The sequence below is a fragment of the Tilletiopsis washingtonensis genome (assembly GCF_003144115.1).
Source record: "Tilletiopsis washingtonensis strain MCA 4186 unplaced genomic scaffold FA09scaffold_10, whole genome shotgun sequence".
NCBI classification, from domain to species: Eukaryota; Fungi; Basidiomycota; class Exobasidiomycetes; order Entylomatales; genus Tilletiopsis; species Tilletiopsis washingtonensis.
In genome coordinates this window covers 583,418-599,334 of record NW_020312007.1, presented here as the reverse complement: position 1 = coordinate 599,334, position 15,917 = coordinate 583,418, and the positions used below count along the sequence as shown (strand labels likewise).

Sequence of the window (15,917 nt, the reverse complement as noted above, 5' to 3'; positions counted from 1 at the left end):
TCGACGGGTCTCGCCGCGTCACCATCGCGCAGTCACGTCTCGTCATCCTTGCGCAGCAGCACCACACTGGCCTCGGTCGTCCCGCAGCATCTATCTCTTCCAACATCATCATCGTTCCGGGCTCGCTTGCGCCGCTGCGTCTATCTATTCGACATCCCACTGCCTCCACGTCGCCGCCTCGTGTCTTCTGCCAGTGCACCCTCGACTGTGCCACTGGTGCACAGCCCTCGATCCTGAGCGATGCGCGAGTCCAACTTCAGCAATGCAGCGCAGAACAAGGCATGTGTCACCGTGTCGGCGACGCTCTATGACCGGAGAGGTGCGTGTCGCGCAGCGCGCCCAGCGCGGCAGCGGCCGCGTGTTGTTGGCGCGATCGCTGACATGCCTCGTCCGCCAGCGATCGACTGCACGGCAACGCTGCCGCTGATCAACTCGCTGAACCACCTCGCGTACCTCACCTCGACGTCGCCTCGCATCCGCGAGATGGTCACCGTCGATGGCGGCCTCGAGCGGCTGATCCGGATCCTGCGGCAAGTGCCCAAGGCGCCTTCTGCTGCCGCCGCGCGTGCCGGTGCAGGCTCCAAGGAGCTGCAGGCCTGCTGGAAGTGGAGTCTGGCCTTTCAGTGCGTCATCAACATCGGCGTGCGCGGCAGCGAGTCGGTGCGTACGCGCGTCGTGGAGGCGGGCATGGTGCCCATCACGGTGCGCGTGCTTGAGAACTACCTGCGTGCCATGGACATGGCGCGCGAGGAGCGCAAGCGCGACGCCCACCAGTCGCGCTCGCGCACTGAGCGCCGCTCCGTCGAGGGCCAGCACGCAGAGGCCTACGCGCGCGCTGAGGGCGACGAGGCGCGCCGCCTGTCAACTCGTCGCGGTGCGCTGCGCGACGGCGCCGCAGCGGCGCTCTTTGCGTCGATGGCCGTCGGCGAGCGGGGCGCAGAGGCAAACGCTGCGCCAGCTCTGGGCGATGGCGCGGCTCCGGCGCAGCAGCTGCGCTACGTGCAGCCCGTCGCGAGCCCGGTACCTGCCTCGCTCCGCCAACGACGATCGTCGACTCGCGAAACTGCGCCCTCGACCGATGATTCGTACCCAGACCTCGGGTCAGGCGACTCCAGCAGCATGCCGATGGAGGTCGAGACGCGGCCGACGACGCCCGCAGAAGGCGACGAGGTGCTCGGCGCCGGCGAAGCGTCCTACATGCGTGCCGGCAGCTCAGATCGGCGACACGAGGGCGCCTCGGCAACGGGCATGCCTGTCGCTGTGCCTATGCCGATCCTCTCCGACATGCCCAGTGGACCGATGGACAGCGACGACGCTGAGAGTCTCCACGTGGACGTCTCGCCATCAACGTCCGCGTCGAGCACCATGCCGGCATCTGTCGAGTCGATCGAGGGCGCAGCTCAGCGCACAGCGCCCATGTCGCGCTCCGGCACCCTCACAAACGTTAGCTCAGTCGAAGACTTTGCAGCGGCCAGCGGCAGCGGCAGCGAGGGCGCAGACGAGACGGATCCATTTGGCGACGAGGACGACAGCGAAATGGACGCCGCCGAGGCCTCCAGTGCAGCAGCGATGGAAGAGATCGAGGAGCGGCAAACACCGCGGCCCATCCGGCGTGCCCTCGCACCTCTGACAGAGGCCGAGCTGCACACCATCGCCACGCCGCGCTGGCATGCTCCGACGCACGAAAGCATCCCGGTGCAACGACAGGAGACCGTCACGCCGGCGCAGGTGCGCTCGAGCCGCGGCACCTCCGCCATCACGCCGCGCAACCTGCAGCAGCACCACGAGCACCAGCAGCAGCTGCAGATGCACGCAGCACACCAACATCCCCACGCAGCGCAGCCACAACAGCCTCATCACCACCACCACCACCACCACCAGTCCGCAGCGCACGCCGAGACGCGTGAGCAGCGCCACGAGCGTCACGAGCGTCAGCGCCAGCAGGCTCGTGCCGCTGCGGCACAAGCAGCGGCCGCCGCTGCGCAGATGGACCCCACTGTCACTCCCGAGGAGCAGCGCCAGCTCGAGGCTCGTCGCGCCTACTACCAGGCGCAGCTGATGCACCAGCAGCAGCGCCACGCACTCGCTCAGCAGCAACAACAGCGGCAATCGCAGCCTGCCCCAGACGCCGCCGCACAGCAGGCTCTGGAAGCTCAGCGGCAACGTCGCGAGCAGCGCGCCATGCTGGCGGGAGACGTGCCGATGCAGACGCGCGAAGTCGAGACGCACTCGCCGGTGCAGCACCGCCACCGTCACCGTGCGGCCGACCCGGAGGCGCCGCTCACTGCTCGGCCGTCGCCTCGTCCGGCCAACGTGCACTCGCACCGCGGCAGCGGCCTGCTCACTGGCCGCGGCATCGCCGAGGGCGAGATGATATACCGCGAGGAGGAGGTGCTGCTCAGCCTGCAGCTGCTCGCTTACCTCTCCAAGTACGGACACGTGCGCGCCCTCATGCACAATCCGGAGCTCTCCGGGCGGCCGGAGCCAGGCTCGGTCGAAGAGCTGACGAGCTTGTTCGGCCTGCGCTCGGGACCGGTGGAGCCGCCGCAGGTCGAGAGCTGGTCGCCGGACATGCCCGTGCGGGCCAACGTCTTTGCCATCACAGAGCGATACACAATCCGCTCGTCGCGCAGCAGCGTCAACCAGGCCACGCACGGCAAGCTGGCCGCGGAGATCCAGTACTGGGCCGGCGTCATCATGCGCAACGCGTGCCGCAAGGACGAGCTGCGCGGCGGCGTGCGCCAGTGCGCCAACATGCAGTGCGGCAAGTGGGAGACGTACCCGCGCGAGTTTGCCAAGTGCCGGCGCTGCCGCAAGTGCAAGTACTGCTCCAAGCAGTGCCAAAGCAAGGGCTGGCAGGCGGGACACCGCTTCTGGTGCAGCTCTCGCATGGAGGAGGCCGAAGCAGCGCGCCAGCGCTCTGGCCCTTCCGGCGCCCCGACTGCTGGCACCGGCGTCGATGCCGATGTCTCTCTAGAAGAGCCCGCCGACGAGGCAGCCGGCGGAGCCAGGACGCCGCCGGATGCCGAAGCCACGACTGGCAACGACACGCCCAACGACGGCAACATGCCGCAAGACGCCGAACAGGCAGCCGTGCTCGCGCAAGCTGCAGCGCAGCTGCGGACGCACGGCGCACGTCCGGCTCAGCCAGATGCTCAGCGCCAGCGCACCCGCCGACAGGCGGCGCCCGCACCTGATCCGCGTCAGCAAGCCGAGGAGCTGCAGACGCAGCGGCCGCCTCGGCTGCAGCAGCGCGTCCGCATGGAGCGGCCCAATTCCAGCGAGCAAGGCCGCTTCCACCCTGTCGCACCGCCAGACTCCAGCGACATGCCTGCCTCTGTCGCCGCCGTCGGCCTCGGCGTTGCGCCGCGTGGTCCTCGCCCGTCGGCTATCCCGGTCCACGTCGCCGAGCTGTCGCGCCCAGTGTCGCGCGCCAGCAGCGGCGAGACGTCCGATCAGAGCGACGAGGAGATGGAGCGTGCCGCGCGCCGTCTGCCGAACGCCCTCGGCGCGGCCGCAGCGAGAGGCAGCCCTCTCGCTGCGCAGCGCTACGAAGAGGAGGAGGACGCGCAGCTCAGCGCTCACGCTCCTGGCCGTGGACCGCCGCGGGCGCAGCCACGCACCGACCTCGCCGGTCGGCCTCTGCCGCCGCCAGCTATTGCTCAGCACGACGTTGGCGCTGTCGAGCAGGACCTCCTGGCCCTCGGCGGCCGCTTCACGCCTGGCCTCGGCGATGCAGCCGAACAGGCCGTCTTTGGGCGCGGCGACTTCGACCAGATGATCTGGCGCGGCCACACGCCCGGCCCAGCGGAGCGGGACGACGCAAGCGACGCCGCGACAGACCAGGAGATGCTCCCGCCGACCGCCTCAGCGCCAGCGCCGCTGCGTGCTCCCCTCGCTCGCCAGGCCCAGCGCTTCGTCAGCCTGGCAAGCGGAGCAGGCGCCAGCAACAACGCGCACGAGCACGTCGTGCCCACGGCGCCGCGCATCGCATCAGGAGCCTTTGGCGCCTCCAGCAGCGGCCTGGGCTTCGCCACGCCGTCGCGTTCGCTCGTCTACGCCGGCCTGGAGCAGCGGCGCGTGCCGAGTCATCTCGTCACGGGCCGCGCGCCGCGTTCCGCCTCTGGCCTCGCCACGGCCCCCGCTCACGCCCAGAGCTTCCTAGGCCAGAGCCGCCTGGCCCACGGCGCCGTGCACATGAGCGCCTCGCAGACGGCATCGCCCACCGGCCACGCCGAGTCGCCGCAGCTGCAGCAGCTGGAGCAGCCCCACGACCGCGAGGAGCGCATGCGCCAAGAGGCGCAGTGGCAGCAGTGGGCACAGCAGCAGCAGCAGCAGGTGATGCCGCACTCGCAGGCCACGCCTGTCGCCACGCCAGCGACCCTCGCCAACGAGCCGCAGCAGGCAGCCGAGCCAGAGCTTGCGCGCTACCAGTACATGGTGCCCGGCGAGCACGAGCTGCTGCGTGCCCAGCTGGCGCGCCAGCACGCCGACATGGAGTACGAGAACTAGCCACGCCCTGCCACTTGCGGCGTCCATAGGTCACTTGCCCCCTCGCTCCGAGTCCCACATCCGCTCGGCAGCCTCCCCATTCCCATACCATCCACACATTCCCACTCCATTCCAGCATCTCCAGCATCAGACCGTGGCCGCCCCCCGCTTCATCCTCTCGTGCACTACACCAACCCTTCAATGAGCTCCCTTTCAATGCACTCAGTGAGAACCGGCTTGCCATGTGTGATCGTGCGGTCGCGCTACAGGTGCGGCAAGGGTATGGGACCGCAGTGTGCAGCAGCGGACGGCTGGACGCGGGCAGACTCCATGTGAGAGCGCAACAGAGCGTCCAGCCGTGCAGTGTGGATCGGCCGCTTCATGGCTGCCAGCAGCCGGCTCGATGCGGCTCAGAGCGAGGGATGCAGGCGATGCGGGCGCGAAGCGCGCCTCACTCAAGCCACAATGCCCAGCTCGCGTGCCCGGGCATCAGCGATCCGCAGCGCCTCCTCCTCGCTGGCACCACGCCGCGCCGCGGTGGCCAGGCAGTCTGCGACGACGCCCAGCAGGTGCTGGTTCTCGAGCGCCGCCGCCACACGCTCCTTGTCGTTGAGCTGCTTGTTCACGGCCTTCTCGGACTGGTGCGTGCCCTCGCGCACGCGAATGTCGACCTTGTATCGCGGCGGCAGTGCGCGGAGCAATCGCACTCGGAGCGCCAGGCCTGAGGGCGTCGAGGTCAGCGAGTTTGTCCCCGAGGGCGTACCTCATGTGGGCCCCGGCTTGTCCGTCGTGACCAGCGTCGCAAACGCAGCAGAGCCGTTCATCCCTTGCTTGCCAGCTGCACTTACCAATCAGCGTCGCCATGGAGCAGTGCGGAATCGTCGGCGTGAACTCGAGCAGCACGGTGGGCAGGCGGCCCTTGGCTGCGTCGCCCTCGTCGACGGAGATGTGCTGCGCATTGACGACGGCGAGCTGCTCGAGGGTGAGCGGGTGCTCGGGGTCGGAGATGGAGCGCACGAGATCTGAAGCAGACAGCGATGCAGTACAGCGAGAGGGCAGGACTCGATCAGCAGCACATCTCGCTGAGCAGTCACTCGCCACTCACCGTACACCTCGAAGCTGTCAATAGCCTCCTTCTCCTCCTCGTCTGCCGCGCCACCACTCTCCTCAGGCGCCGCCTCGGCACCGCTGCGCTGTGCGGCCGGCGCGCGGTGCACGGCGGCGTCGCGCCACCACTCGTCGGCGTGCGCGTCCTTGTCGGCGGTGCTGCGCTGCGGCGCGCCGGCGCCGGCGGTGTGGATGATGGGGTTGGCGTTGTCCTTGTCGGCCATGGTGGAGGTGCTGTGGTAGAGATGCAGGTGGGAGAGGGCTTGTCCGCGCTGGGTGGAGGCGTGGCGCGCATCACGTGCCGTGAGCGTCCAAATTTGGCGCAGCGGCGGCAGCGCACACGGGCCGGCCGCCCGCTCCGGCCGTTGCTGCGCACCTCGCTCGGCCAAGTCGCCGGCGTCGAGCGCCGCGCTCCTTCGCTCCCTCACCTCACCGGCTCGGCATCACCGCAGCCGTACCTCACAACTTCCTGGCACACCCGTCGTACCACACACCATGCCTGAGAGCGTCGCCGTGAAGACGCCCGCCGTCGAGGCGGTGCCGGTCGCCGAGGGCAAGCTGGCCGCTGCCGCAGCGCCGGCCAAGCCCACGCCCAACGCCGACGACTCGGGCTCCGACGACGACGGCGACGAGGCGCCCGCCGACGGCGACGAGGCGCCCGCCGACGGCGCCGCGCCCGCCGGCGGGGCCGGCAAGAAGAAGAAGAAGAAGAAGTCGGGCGCGGCCAAGAAGAAGGCGCAGAAGGCGCGCCAGGCGGGGCCCGCCATGGAGCAGACGGAGCCGCCGACGGTGGGCATCACCAAGATCTTCCCCACCAACGTCTACCCCGTCGGCCACATCCTCGAGTACCCGGACTCGTACTGGAACGAGTGAGTGGCCGTGGCGTGTGCATGGTAGGCCGGTGTCGTGCGAGACGAGATGTGGAGGTCTTGCATCTGCTCTCTGTCTCTCTCCGCACATCCCTCTGACGCCCGCACAGCAGCAACCGCAAGCGCATCACTGCCGAGGAGCAGCGCGAGCGCGACCGTCTGGCGCAGCAGGAGGAGGGCGCCGACTTCAACCACGCGCGCCGTGCCGGCGAGGTGCACCGCCAGGTGCGCCAGTACGCTCGCCGCGCCATCAAGCCCGGAATGAGCATGACGGAGATTGCCAACCTCATCGAGGACACGAGCCGCACCATCAACGAGGCGCACGGCTTCGACTCGGGCATCGGCTTCCCGACGGGTCTGAGTCTCAACGAGGTGGCGGCGCACTACACGCCCAACGCAGGCGACAAGCGCAGTGAGTGGTGATCGTGCTCCGCGGCAGTGCCGCAATGGCAAGCACCTGGCTCACCTCCATTTGTAGTTCTGCAGACCGGCGACGTGCTCAAGGTCGACATTGGCGTGCACGCCTCGGGGCGCATCGTCGACAGCGCCTTCACGCTGACGTTTGAGGAGAACAGCATCTGGCAGCCGCTCGTCAAGGCCTCGCAGTCGGCCACCAATGCCGGCATCCGTGCCGCGGGTGTCGACGCGCGCCTGGGCGAGATCGGCGCCATCATCCAGGAGACGATGGAGAGCTACGAGGTTGAGATCAAGGGTCACCTGCAGAAGAGTGAGTGACCGTGTAGGAGGGCCGGAGGCTGCGAGAAGCTGTGACAGCAGCACAGACTCTGGCCTCCGGCGCGCCCGGCTACCAGTGCTGACGCTGCAACAGTTCGCGTGGTCAAGAACCTCAACGGCCACAACATCGAGCGCTACCGCATCCACGGCGGCAAGTCGGTGCCGTGCGTGGCGATGCCCGACTACCCGCAGAAGATGGACGAGGGCGAGTATTTTGCCATCGAGACGTTCGGCTCCACGGGCCGCGGCTACGTCGAGGACAAGGGCGCCTGCTCGCACTACTCGCGCAACCCGGGCAAGGTGCCGCCGATGCGCGTGCCCTCGGCGCGCAGCCTGCTCAAGACGATTGAGTGAGTCGAGACGAGGTAGGCGTACCTCCAAGATTGGCACTGACAGGAGCGCAGCACCGAGTTCGGCACCCTGCCGTTCTGCCGCCGCTACCTCGACCGCGTCGGCGAGAAGGACTACCTGCTCGGCGTGAGTGCCGCATTCCGGCCACACACCGGCCTCATGTGCTCACGCCTTTCCTTCAACAGCTGCGCTACCTCGCCCAGTCGGGCATCGTCGTCGAATACCCGCCGCTGGCCGACAGCCCGCGCGACGCCAACCAGTCCATCGACGACGTGCGCACGTCACAACACGAGGAGACGATCCGCATCGGCGCCAGCAACGTCGAGGTGCTCTCGCACGGCATCGACTACCCCGCCTTCTGAGCAGAGCATCTCACATCACCTCACTCTGGAGCCTCGTTGGCTTTGCTGCGACTTGCCTCGTCTTCCTTCCCGTAATGACATTCGCTGAGCATAGCTGATCGCAAGTTTGCCGCTTGACAAGCCTCCTCAAACAGGTCACAGGGGCATCTGCGCTCGTCTGAGCATGCCGAGGCGCAGTGTAAACGGGGCATTGATGACACGGGGGCAAGACGGAAGACAGTGTGTGTGGATGTGTACGGTGAGGGGGGCGAGGCGGGCGATGCTGTATGTGGAGAGTCGTCGGTGGAAGGCGCGTGCATGTGAGGGGCGTTACGACGGGAAAGAGATACACGACGAGAGAGAGAGAGAGAGAGAGAGAGGGCCAAAGCAAGACGTGATAGCGACGCAAGAGACGCTTTTCGAGGCAGGCGAGCGGACCGTAGACCCGCAAGACAGCAGCGGGGAGTAGGCGGACCGGCGGCAGCGAGCTCATGGCAGCACGCTGAAGTCCTTGCAGTAGCGCGAGAGGCTCGGCTTCGTCCACGACTCGGACTTCTGTGCGGGCATCGTCTGCGCCAGCGCACGGCTGAGGCCGTTGGAGCGCGAGCCGAGCGCCGTGCGCCGCGGCGCCGCCTGGGACGGCGGGAACATGCGGTTGAACGAGTCGAGCGTGTTGGGCGTCGTTGCGAAGCTGCAGCGGACGGAGGGGCGTCAGCGGTCATGTCGTGGCGAAGCTCGCAGGCGCCATCGGACACTCTTACTCACGCATTCTCCGAGTCGTCGGCAAACTGCGCCGCGAGCACATCGTCGTCCCCGCCGGCGCCGATCTGGATGGTGCCAAAGTCACCCGCCTCGCTGCTGCTGGCGGCGTCGTTCTCCTCGTCCTCGCTGCTACGCCAGCTGCCCGCGCCGCTCGAGTCGATGCTGGCGATGCGCTCCATGCCCGAGTACGGCAGCAGCTCGCGCGCCGGCGCCGTCGCCGTGCGCGACCAGCGCTCGCGGTTGCCCAGCAGGAACGAGGGGCCGGAGCTGCCGGGCGTGTCAAAGTCGTCGTTGGCCGGCGCCGGACCGGCGCCCAGCGGCCACACGCCCTGGTGCGACGGCTGCGGGATGGACGAGTGCGGCGAGCGGTAGCCCTGCGCGACGTCTGTGTGATGCGGCGTCAGCCTGACGAGTTCGAGATGCACAGCTATGAAGCAGCAGAGGTACGACAACGCTCCGCTGAGGTTAAAGACGCAGCAAAGCGCCGTTGATACTCGAGCAAGCCTGAAGCAGCCGAGACGAAGCTGTGCTCTGTCAGAGCTCGAGCTGCAGAAGCGCAGCATGCCTTGTCGATACCGAGTTGCAGGGGCGCAGCAGTGCCTTGCAGAGTCGCAGCAGAAACGGTACCCCTTCCTCTTCCAACATCTACGCGCCCCACTCACACGTGCGCTTCTCGATGCCCATCTTCGCCAGGCGGTCGAGCGTCTCCTCGGGGATGAGTGCGTCGAGGCGGGCGCTGCCGCGCATGCCGTCGAGCACGCTGGCCGTGCTGGCCGAGCGCGAGAAGGAGCGCGTCGTGCCGGCGAAGGACTGCAGCGGCGCCCCCTCGGACTCGGCGGCGTACGTGGGGCGCGACGGCGACGCGGGCAGCGCCATGGTGGTCGGGAAGCTCGGAGGTGTGGAAAGCAGAGAGCGTGCGTGAGGGGTTCCAGCGAGGGTGCACAGAGGTGACGGCGGCGGCGGAGAGGGGGATGCAGAGTGAAGACAAGGCTGGGAGGAGGCGAACAAGAGGCGGGCGCCGGCTTGGGGAGCGAGGCGCAGCGCTGGGCGGGGCGTGGGCACGGCGGCAGTGTGCGCTGCCCGCCAGCACCGCCAACGCTGTCCCCTTTCCGTTGCCGGCAGCTCAGGCACGAGCGCAGTCTCCGACGCTGCATGCGATGTGAACGCGTCAACACGTCAATCTACGCGCTCGACGCGTTGAAGTCGGCGGGCGCAGCGACTACATTTGAGGCGAGGCTCGAAGGCGGCAATTCTGTATTGCACCCGTCCGGCCGGCTGCGCCGACGTCGAGCTTCGCTGCTCTGCCCTCCTCCTCCACACGCTCGTAGTCCCCTCTCTGCCACTGCAGCATGTTCCTGCCGCGCAAGGTCGGCCGCGCCGCCGCACGCCCCGGCGCCTCCAAGCACATCGCACCGCCTGCGCCGCCGCTCGACGCCCGCGTGCCCGCCGGCGGACTGCTGCTGCAGCTTTGGCACGACGAGGACGAGCAGGTCGTGCCGGCACCGCAAGCCGGCGAGGCGGATGGCGAGACGGCGGGAGAGAGCAGCGCCGCGGGAGAGGGGCCAGTGCCAGCAGCACAGCATCGCCGGGCGGGCAAGGAGCTCGTGGCGGAGCTCGAGGCGCTCTGCCCGCGCTCCGTGGCGTATGTGGACCTCGGCGCCGAGACTCGCGCGCATGAGGGGAGACGCAGACGGCAGGTGAGTTGCAGGGCGGGGACAGGCACGGCAGTGCGGGAGTGGATCCAGGACTGGCGTCGAGGAGTGATGTGCGCAGGAAGTTCGCTGGACGACGGCTCCTCTTGTGTTAAGCCCCTGGACGAGAAAGGACGAAGCATGAGGAGCAGCGCAGGCGCAGCTGCGCCACGGCCTTGGTCGCTGCCTCTGAGCCGCCATGCTGCATCTGCCAGTCTTGCTGACACCGGTTGCAGCTCATCGTACGCACCCCGACCGCCTCTTCAGCCAGCGCCCTTCTCTCAGCGCTGCAACGTCGCCCTGCAGACAGCGCGAGCACGCTGCACGACGCCAGCATCCTCTCCGGCAGCGCCGAAGTAGCATACTGGGCAGCGCTGCCCGAGCGCGTGCGCAATGCGGCGCGCAAGACGGCAGCGCAGGAGGCGAGCCTCGTGGCGCTGAGGAGGACGCGGAGGAGAGATAAGGTGCAAAGGAGACGGGAACGGCGAAAGGTGGCCGGGCGGCGGGCGGCTCCTGCTTAGAGCGATGCGGCACGGACAGATGCAGAGACACCACGGCAGGACGAAGAGATGCGGCCAAGTGCCGATGAAGAGGCAGTGCAGGACGGCACGGCGCCGCCTGACGATGGGTCGGGGCCGATGCAGACGTGAATGATACCTGGCTACCACGCTGCAAGGCATCTCCTCTCCCTCTGATATTTGCGCAAGCTCGAGAGGCGCATGACGCCGGCCACAGGCAGCGCTTCTTGTAGAGGCATCTCCAACGACCTCTCGCAGTGCGAATGCCATCACTCGAGCATGCGAGTTCAGCCCAGGCAGACCTTCCTCGCGCTTCGTGTGAGAGAGGTGATGTGATTATCGCGCCACAGCAGAGCCCGGTCGCTTCATGCCAGCGGCGAGACGAGCCTGCGGGAGACGCACAGCGTTCAGCGTCAGCTTCGATCTCGTCTTGCTCTCCCTCCCGCCTGTCCGACCAAGCACGCGTCGCAACACTCACTGGATCAGGCTCGGCCGGCCGCCCTGCGTGTATCCGATGTAGAGCACAAACGGAACCCAGCTGCAGCAGGTGAGTCAGCCATGCGCAAGCGAGGGAAAGTGCTAGTGCTCCTAGGACGAGAGGAGTGCGTGGCGAGGGTGCGGACAGCGCCACTCAATGCGGCTCGTACTGTCGCAGCCACGCCTGCACCATCGGATGCAGACAGCAGGTTGGTGAGGCTCCTGGGTGGAGAGTAGATAGAGCCGCTGCAACCGCCCGTACAGGTCCCCAGTGCGATCGCTGAGGACGCGCACAGCCGTTGCAGCACCTGTTCTTACACTCCATCCAGGAGCCTCGCCAGACCCTGGCCCGCCAGGCGCCCTCGCTCCATCCCTTTCTCGTCTGCCCGCTCGCCCGCGGCCCGCTCACCCGTAGTGCAGCACGTTCTTGCCCAGGTCGATGGCGCGCACGATGCGCTCCTTGGTGTCCTCGCTGAGTGCGGCGGCCATGGTGCAGGTGAGAGGTGAGGGGTGAGGTGGAGCTGAGCAGAGAGCCGCGCGCTCAGCGCTGCCGTCCGCTGCGCGCTGTGACCAACTTTGGCCGTGTCACGTGCGCCGGCGCGCGCGCCACTTTAAGTCGCGCCGCCGCGCAGCGAGGCCGCAACGCGCACCGGGGCAGCTCACGCGTCTGGCTGCGCTTCTCAGCATCCGACTCCAACACCCCGCTCTCCCGCACCGCGCACCTGCCACTCTTGCTCCGCCGCCGCAGCGACACACTTCGCCGCCTACCAGCACTCCTTTGCTCGAACAGCACCGCCTCGCCGTCATGCCCGGCGCCGCCGCCGCGCTCGCAGAGCCTGCGCGGCGCGCGTCGAGCCTCTTCATGCCCACGCCACGCGACTCGGCGTCGCCGCGCAAGCGCGTGTCCGCCGAGATGGGCGGCGGCAGCGGCGGCGACGCGGCACAGCACGGCGCTTGGGGCGGCGACGATGCCGCCGGCCCGAGCACCAAGTCGCCACGCCTGGGCGAGCGCAGTGCAGATGTGGAGGGCGACAAGGAGAACGTCGGGCCGGCGCTGCTGCGGCGTGGTGAGCCTCGCCGCGAGGTGCTGCGGCGCAACGCCGCTCACGCCGGCAACACAGCCTCGCCGCCGCCGTCGCACAGCGCTGCCTCGTCACGCTCGGCTGCCGTGTCAACCACTGCCGCGGTGGCGCCTACCGCTGCCGTTTCGTGGCCGGCGGACCTCGACCAGAAGAGCACAGAGGAGCTGCGCTCGCTGCTGCAGAGCAGCCTGGAGAACAAGGACAAGGTGATGGAGACGCTCATGGAGATAATGGAGGGCGGTCCGGCGGCCTTTGGCGCAGACCCGGCCTTCCTGAAGATGCAGCGGTGAGTCGCAGTGCTGCGACGGCTGTCTCTCTCAGTGCTGATGCTGGTTGCAGCGACTTTCTTTCCACACGCATCGCGCAGATCAAGGCTGCCCTGGCCGCACGCTCTTCGACTTCGGGCGCGCCCGCAGCGCCAAGGGCGTCTGAAGCGCCAGCGCCGCCGGGACCGTCGCGCATCGAGCCTGCCACACGTCCCGTGGTGCATTGCGACCCACCGGCACCGGCTTCGTCGATCTCCTCGCATGCCGGCAGTGCACTGTCCGACGACATTCCCGTGCTCACACAGAGCTCGCCGACAGTGGGCGGCAGTCGCGCTTCGCGTGCGCCTGCTCGCACCTCGCTGCTGGCGTCCACGTCTCGTGCCGCTCCTGCTGCACCGCCCAAGCCGCAGTCGGGGCTCGTCGTTGACGAATACGATCTCGATGACCTCACCGAGGAGCCGGACGACGAGCACTTCTACGAGCCCGACGCCGACGAGCTGGCTGCGGCCGGCGCCTTTGACGACGATGACGACGCGCTCGCGGAAGTCGATGAGGGCGCACTGCGCTCAGGCCGAGCCGTCGCCACGGCCGGTCCTTCGCGCGGCAGTGCAGTCGCCTCACGCGACCGCTCCGGTCGACCGCCAAGCCGTGCCACGGCTTCCACTAGCCGCCCTGAATCTTCGCACGACCGCCTTGCTGCGCTGCTGCCCTCGTCGTCTCCTCACGAGCAAGATGACTTCGGCGACTTCGACGACGAAGACATGCTGCTCATCGATGAGCAGGACGTCGCTGCGTCGAGCCGGGCGGCCACGCGCAAGGGCAAAGCCCGCCAGACGCAGGACGATGAGTTCGAGATCGACGAGGGCCGCTCGCGCATGGTGCATCGCCTCGACGACGAGGATGCGGCGCACCCCGACTACGGCCCAGACGTCGTTGGCGGCCCTGCGCGGGCGAACGAAGAGGTGGAGCCGATCCAGATCGTGGCGTCCGCCACGCGCTTCAAGTCTCCGCTCAAGGCGCGCGAGCAGATGAACTACCCGTGGAGCCGCGACGTGGCCTTTGCGCTGCGTAAGAAGTTCAAACTGCGCGAGTTCCGCTCGAACCAGCTCGAGGCGATCAACGCGACGCTTGGCGGAGGGGACGTGTTCTGCCTGATGCCGACTGGCGGTGGCAAGAGCCTGTGCTACCAGCTGCCGGCGCTCGTCGACTCGGGCAAGACGTCCGGCGTGACGATCGTCATCTCGCCGCTCATCTCGCTGATCCAGGATCAGGTCAAACACCTCATCGACCTCTCGATTCCCGCCTGCGCGCTCACGGGCGATCAGACGCAGTCGCAGCGCGAGTTTGTGCTCGGCGAGCTTTTCAAGCGCGATGAGCAGCTGGTCACGCGCCTCATCTACGTGACGCCTGAGCTCATCGCCAAGTCGCGCCAGGCCCACGATGTCTTCACCGACCTGTACCGCCGCAAGAAGCTCGCACGCTTCGTCGTCGATGAGGCGCACTGTGTCAGCCAGTGGGGCCATGACTTCCGCCCCGACTACCAGGGCCTCGGCTCGCTGCGCCGCGATTTTCCGAAGGTCCCCTTCATGGCCATGACGGCGACGGCGACGGAGCGCGTCAAGGAGGACATCGTGGCGAACCTCGGCATCAAGGGCTGCAAGACGCTCGAGCAGTCGTTCAACCGGCCCAACCTGCACTACCACGTGCGCGACAAGAAGGCCGGCCTGCTCGCCGACATCTCGTCGTTCATCAACTCGTCGCACCGCGGCGAGTGCGGCATCGTGTACTGCATGAGCCGCAAGGCGTGCGAGGACGTGGCCGACCAGCTTACCAAGAAGCACGGCGTCGAGGCGCAGCCCTACCACGCCGGCATGAACAAGAACGACCGCATCCGCATCCAGGAGCGCTGGCAGGCGGGCCACTTCAAGGTCATCTGCGCCACGATTGCGTTTGGCATGGGCATCGACAAGGCCGACGTGCGCTTCGGTGAGTTGAGCGAACCCTGAGGCAGTCAGCGCGCAGCTAACGCTCCTCATCCCCAGTGGTGCACCACACGCTGCCAAAGTCGCTCGAGGGCCTGTACCAGGAGACGGGCCGCGCCGGGCGCGACGGCAAGAGCTCGACGTGTGTGCTCTACTTTGCCTTCAAGGACACGTCGTGGTACAAGAAGATGATCGACGAGGGCCCGGGCTCGTACCAGCAGAAGGAGCAGCAGCACGCCAACCTGCGCCAGGTCGTGGCGTACTGCATGAACAAGATCGACTGCCGCCGCTCGCAGGTGCTGCAGTACTTCGGCGAGGTCTTTCCTGCCGAGAACTGCCACCACACGTGCGACAACTGCACTGAGAACGGCCCCGGTCGCGGTGCGGCAGGCGGCTCGACGCTCGTGCCGACCGACGTGACGCTGCTGGCCAAGGCGGCCGTGGAGCTGGTGCAGGACATCGTCAAGGGCCGCAACAGCGGCACGCTGCTGCACTGTGCCGACGTCTTTCGCGGCACGACGAAGAAGGCCATTGCCGACCGCGGCCACGACCGCCTGCGCCACTACGCCGCCGGCTCGAAGCTCAAGGGCGGCGACTGCCAGCGCCTCTTCCAGCGCCTCGTGCTGGATGGCTACTTGAGCGAGAAGGCCGTCATGAACGGTAGCGGCTTTGCCACCAACTACATGGAGGTGAGTGCGCGTTCTCGGAGCTGGTCTCTTGCGATCGCCTGCTCATCGGTCGCGACAGCTGGGCCCCAACGCCAATGCACTGCTGCGCGGCACCGCCAAGGTCGAGCTGCCCGTCGAGACCAAGGCTGCGCGCTCAGTCGCCGGTCCGTCGGCGCCAGTGGCGCGACGCAAGGGCAAGGCGCCGCAGCGCATGGACGAGCAGGAGTTCCAGTACGCGCCCGACGAGTTTGACATCTCGGCAGCCGATCTCAGTCCCGTCGAGGAGTTCTTCGAGCGCAACGAGCGCAGCGTGCGCGGCAAGCGCGTTGCAGAAGGCCTGGCCGCCGACTTCCCGCAGCAGGTGCAGCGCCCCGTCAAGCAGACGAAGGACGTCGCTGCTGCGGCCAAGCGTGCGGTCCGCCGCAAGGGCCCCGACGACGACGACATCATCGAGGACTGGGAGGAGAACTCGCAGCTCGCGCGCCCCAAGCGCGCTGACGCGACGGATTCGCACCAGGCCTGCTACCAGGAGCTGCTGCGCGTGCGCAAGGAGGTGAGTCTGGCGCGAGGGTGTCCT

General features: G+C 68.0%; 7 protein-coding genes across 7 annotated transcripts; 4 read left to right on the top strand and 3 right to left on the bottom strand.

Annotated features, from left to right (window-relative positions):
* The first annotated feature begins 49 nt into the window (after positions 1–49).
* Positions 50–4,692, top strand: FA09DRAFT_24768 (hypothetical protein). The gene is made up of 2 exons (XM_025739674.1): positions 50–319; positions 398–4,692. Exons 1-2 carry the CDS (start codon positions 241–243, stop codon positions 4,510–4,512), a joined length of 4,194 nt encoding a protein of 1,397 aa, XP_025598576.1. The 5' UTR covers positions 50–240; the 3' UTR covers positions 4,513–4,692.
* Positions 4,595–5,835, bottom strand: FA09DRAFT_329896 (hypothetical protein). The gene is made up of 3 exons (XM_025742379.1): positions 5,597–5,835; positions 5,340–5,513; positions 4,595–5,212 (listed from the first exon to the last, which is right to left on the bottom strand). The coding sequence occupies exons 1-3, from the start codon at positions 5,820–5,822 to the stop codon at positions 4,947–4,949; spliced, it is 666 nt and encodes a 221-aa protein (XP_025598575.1). The 5' UTR covers positions 5,823–5,835; the 3' UTR covers positions 4,595–4,946.
* Positions 5,836–6,345: 510 nt separating this feature from the next.
* On the top strand, positions 6,346–7,917 carry FA09DRAFT_329895 (peptidase M24A, methionine aminopeptidase; the record flags this gene model as incomplete). Its single annotated transcript, XM_025742378.1, has 6 exons — positions 6,346–6,467; positions 6,578–6,879; positions 6,946–7,194; positions 7,297–7,552; positions 7,607–7,679; positions 7,739–7,917. Exons 1-6 carry the CDS (start codon positions 6,364–6,366, stop codon positions 7,913–7,915), a joined length of 1,161 nt encoding a protein of 386 aa, XP_025598574.1. The 5' UTR covers positions 6,346–6,363.
* Positions 7,918–8,052: 135 nt separating this feature from the next.
* Positions 8,053–9,669, bottom strand: FA09DRAFT_329894 (hypothetical protein). Its single transcript, XM_025742377.1, has 3 exons — positions 9,319–9,669; positions 8,660–9,041; positions 8,053–8,585 (listed from the first exon to the last, which is right to left on the bottom strand). Exons 1-3 carry the CDS (start codon positions 9,530–9,532, stop codon positions 8,384–8,386), a joined length of 798 nt encoding a protein of 265 aa, XP_025598573.1. The 5' UTR covers positions 9,533–9,669; the 3' UTR covers positions 8,053–8,383.
* A 306-nt stretch (positions 9,670–9,975) lies between these two features.
* On the top strand, positions 9,976–11,145 carry FA09DRAFT_329893 (hypothetical protein). Its single transcript, XM_025742376.1, has 2 exons — positions 9,976–10,353; positions 10,584–11,145. The coding sequence occupies exons 1-2, from the start codon at positions 10,006–10,008 to the stop codon at positions 10,866–10,868; spliced, it is 633 nt and encodes a 210-aa protein (XP_025598572.1). The 5' UTR covers positions 9,976–10,005; the 3' UTR covers positions 10,869–11,145.
* On the bottom strand, positions 10,906–11,850 carry FA09DRAFT_329892 (putative mitochondrial import receptor subunit tom7). Its single transcript, XM_025742375.1, has 3 exons — positions 11,752–11,850; positions 11,344–11,403; positions 10,906–11,252 (listed from the first exon to the last, which is right to left on the bottom strand). Exons 1-3 carry the CDS (start codon positions 11,829–11,831, stop codon positions 11,231–11,233), a joined length of 162 nt encoding a protein of 53 aa, XP_025598571.1. The 5' UTR covers positions 11,832–11,850; the 3' UTR covers positions 10,906–11,230.
* A 1,868-nt stretch (positions 11,851–13,718) lies between these two features.
* Positions 13,719–15,592, top strand: FA09DRAFT_297533 (ATP-dependent DNA helicase; the record flags this gene model as incomplete). The annotated part of the gene is made up of 2 exons (XM_025740210.1): positions 13,719–14,676; positions 14,733–15,592. 2 exons carry the CDS (start codon positions 13,719–13,721, stop codon positions 15,590–15,592), a joined length of 1,818 nt encoding a protein of 605 aa, XP_025598570.1.
* Between the last annotated feature and the right edge of the window lie 325 nt (positions 15,593–15,917).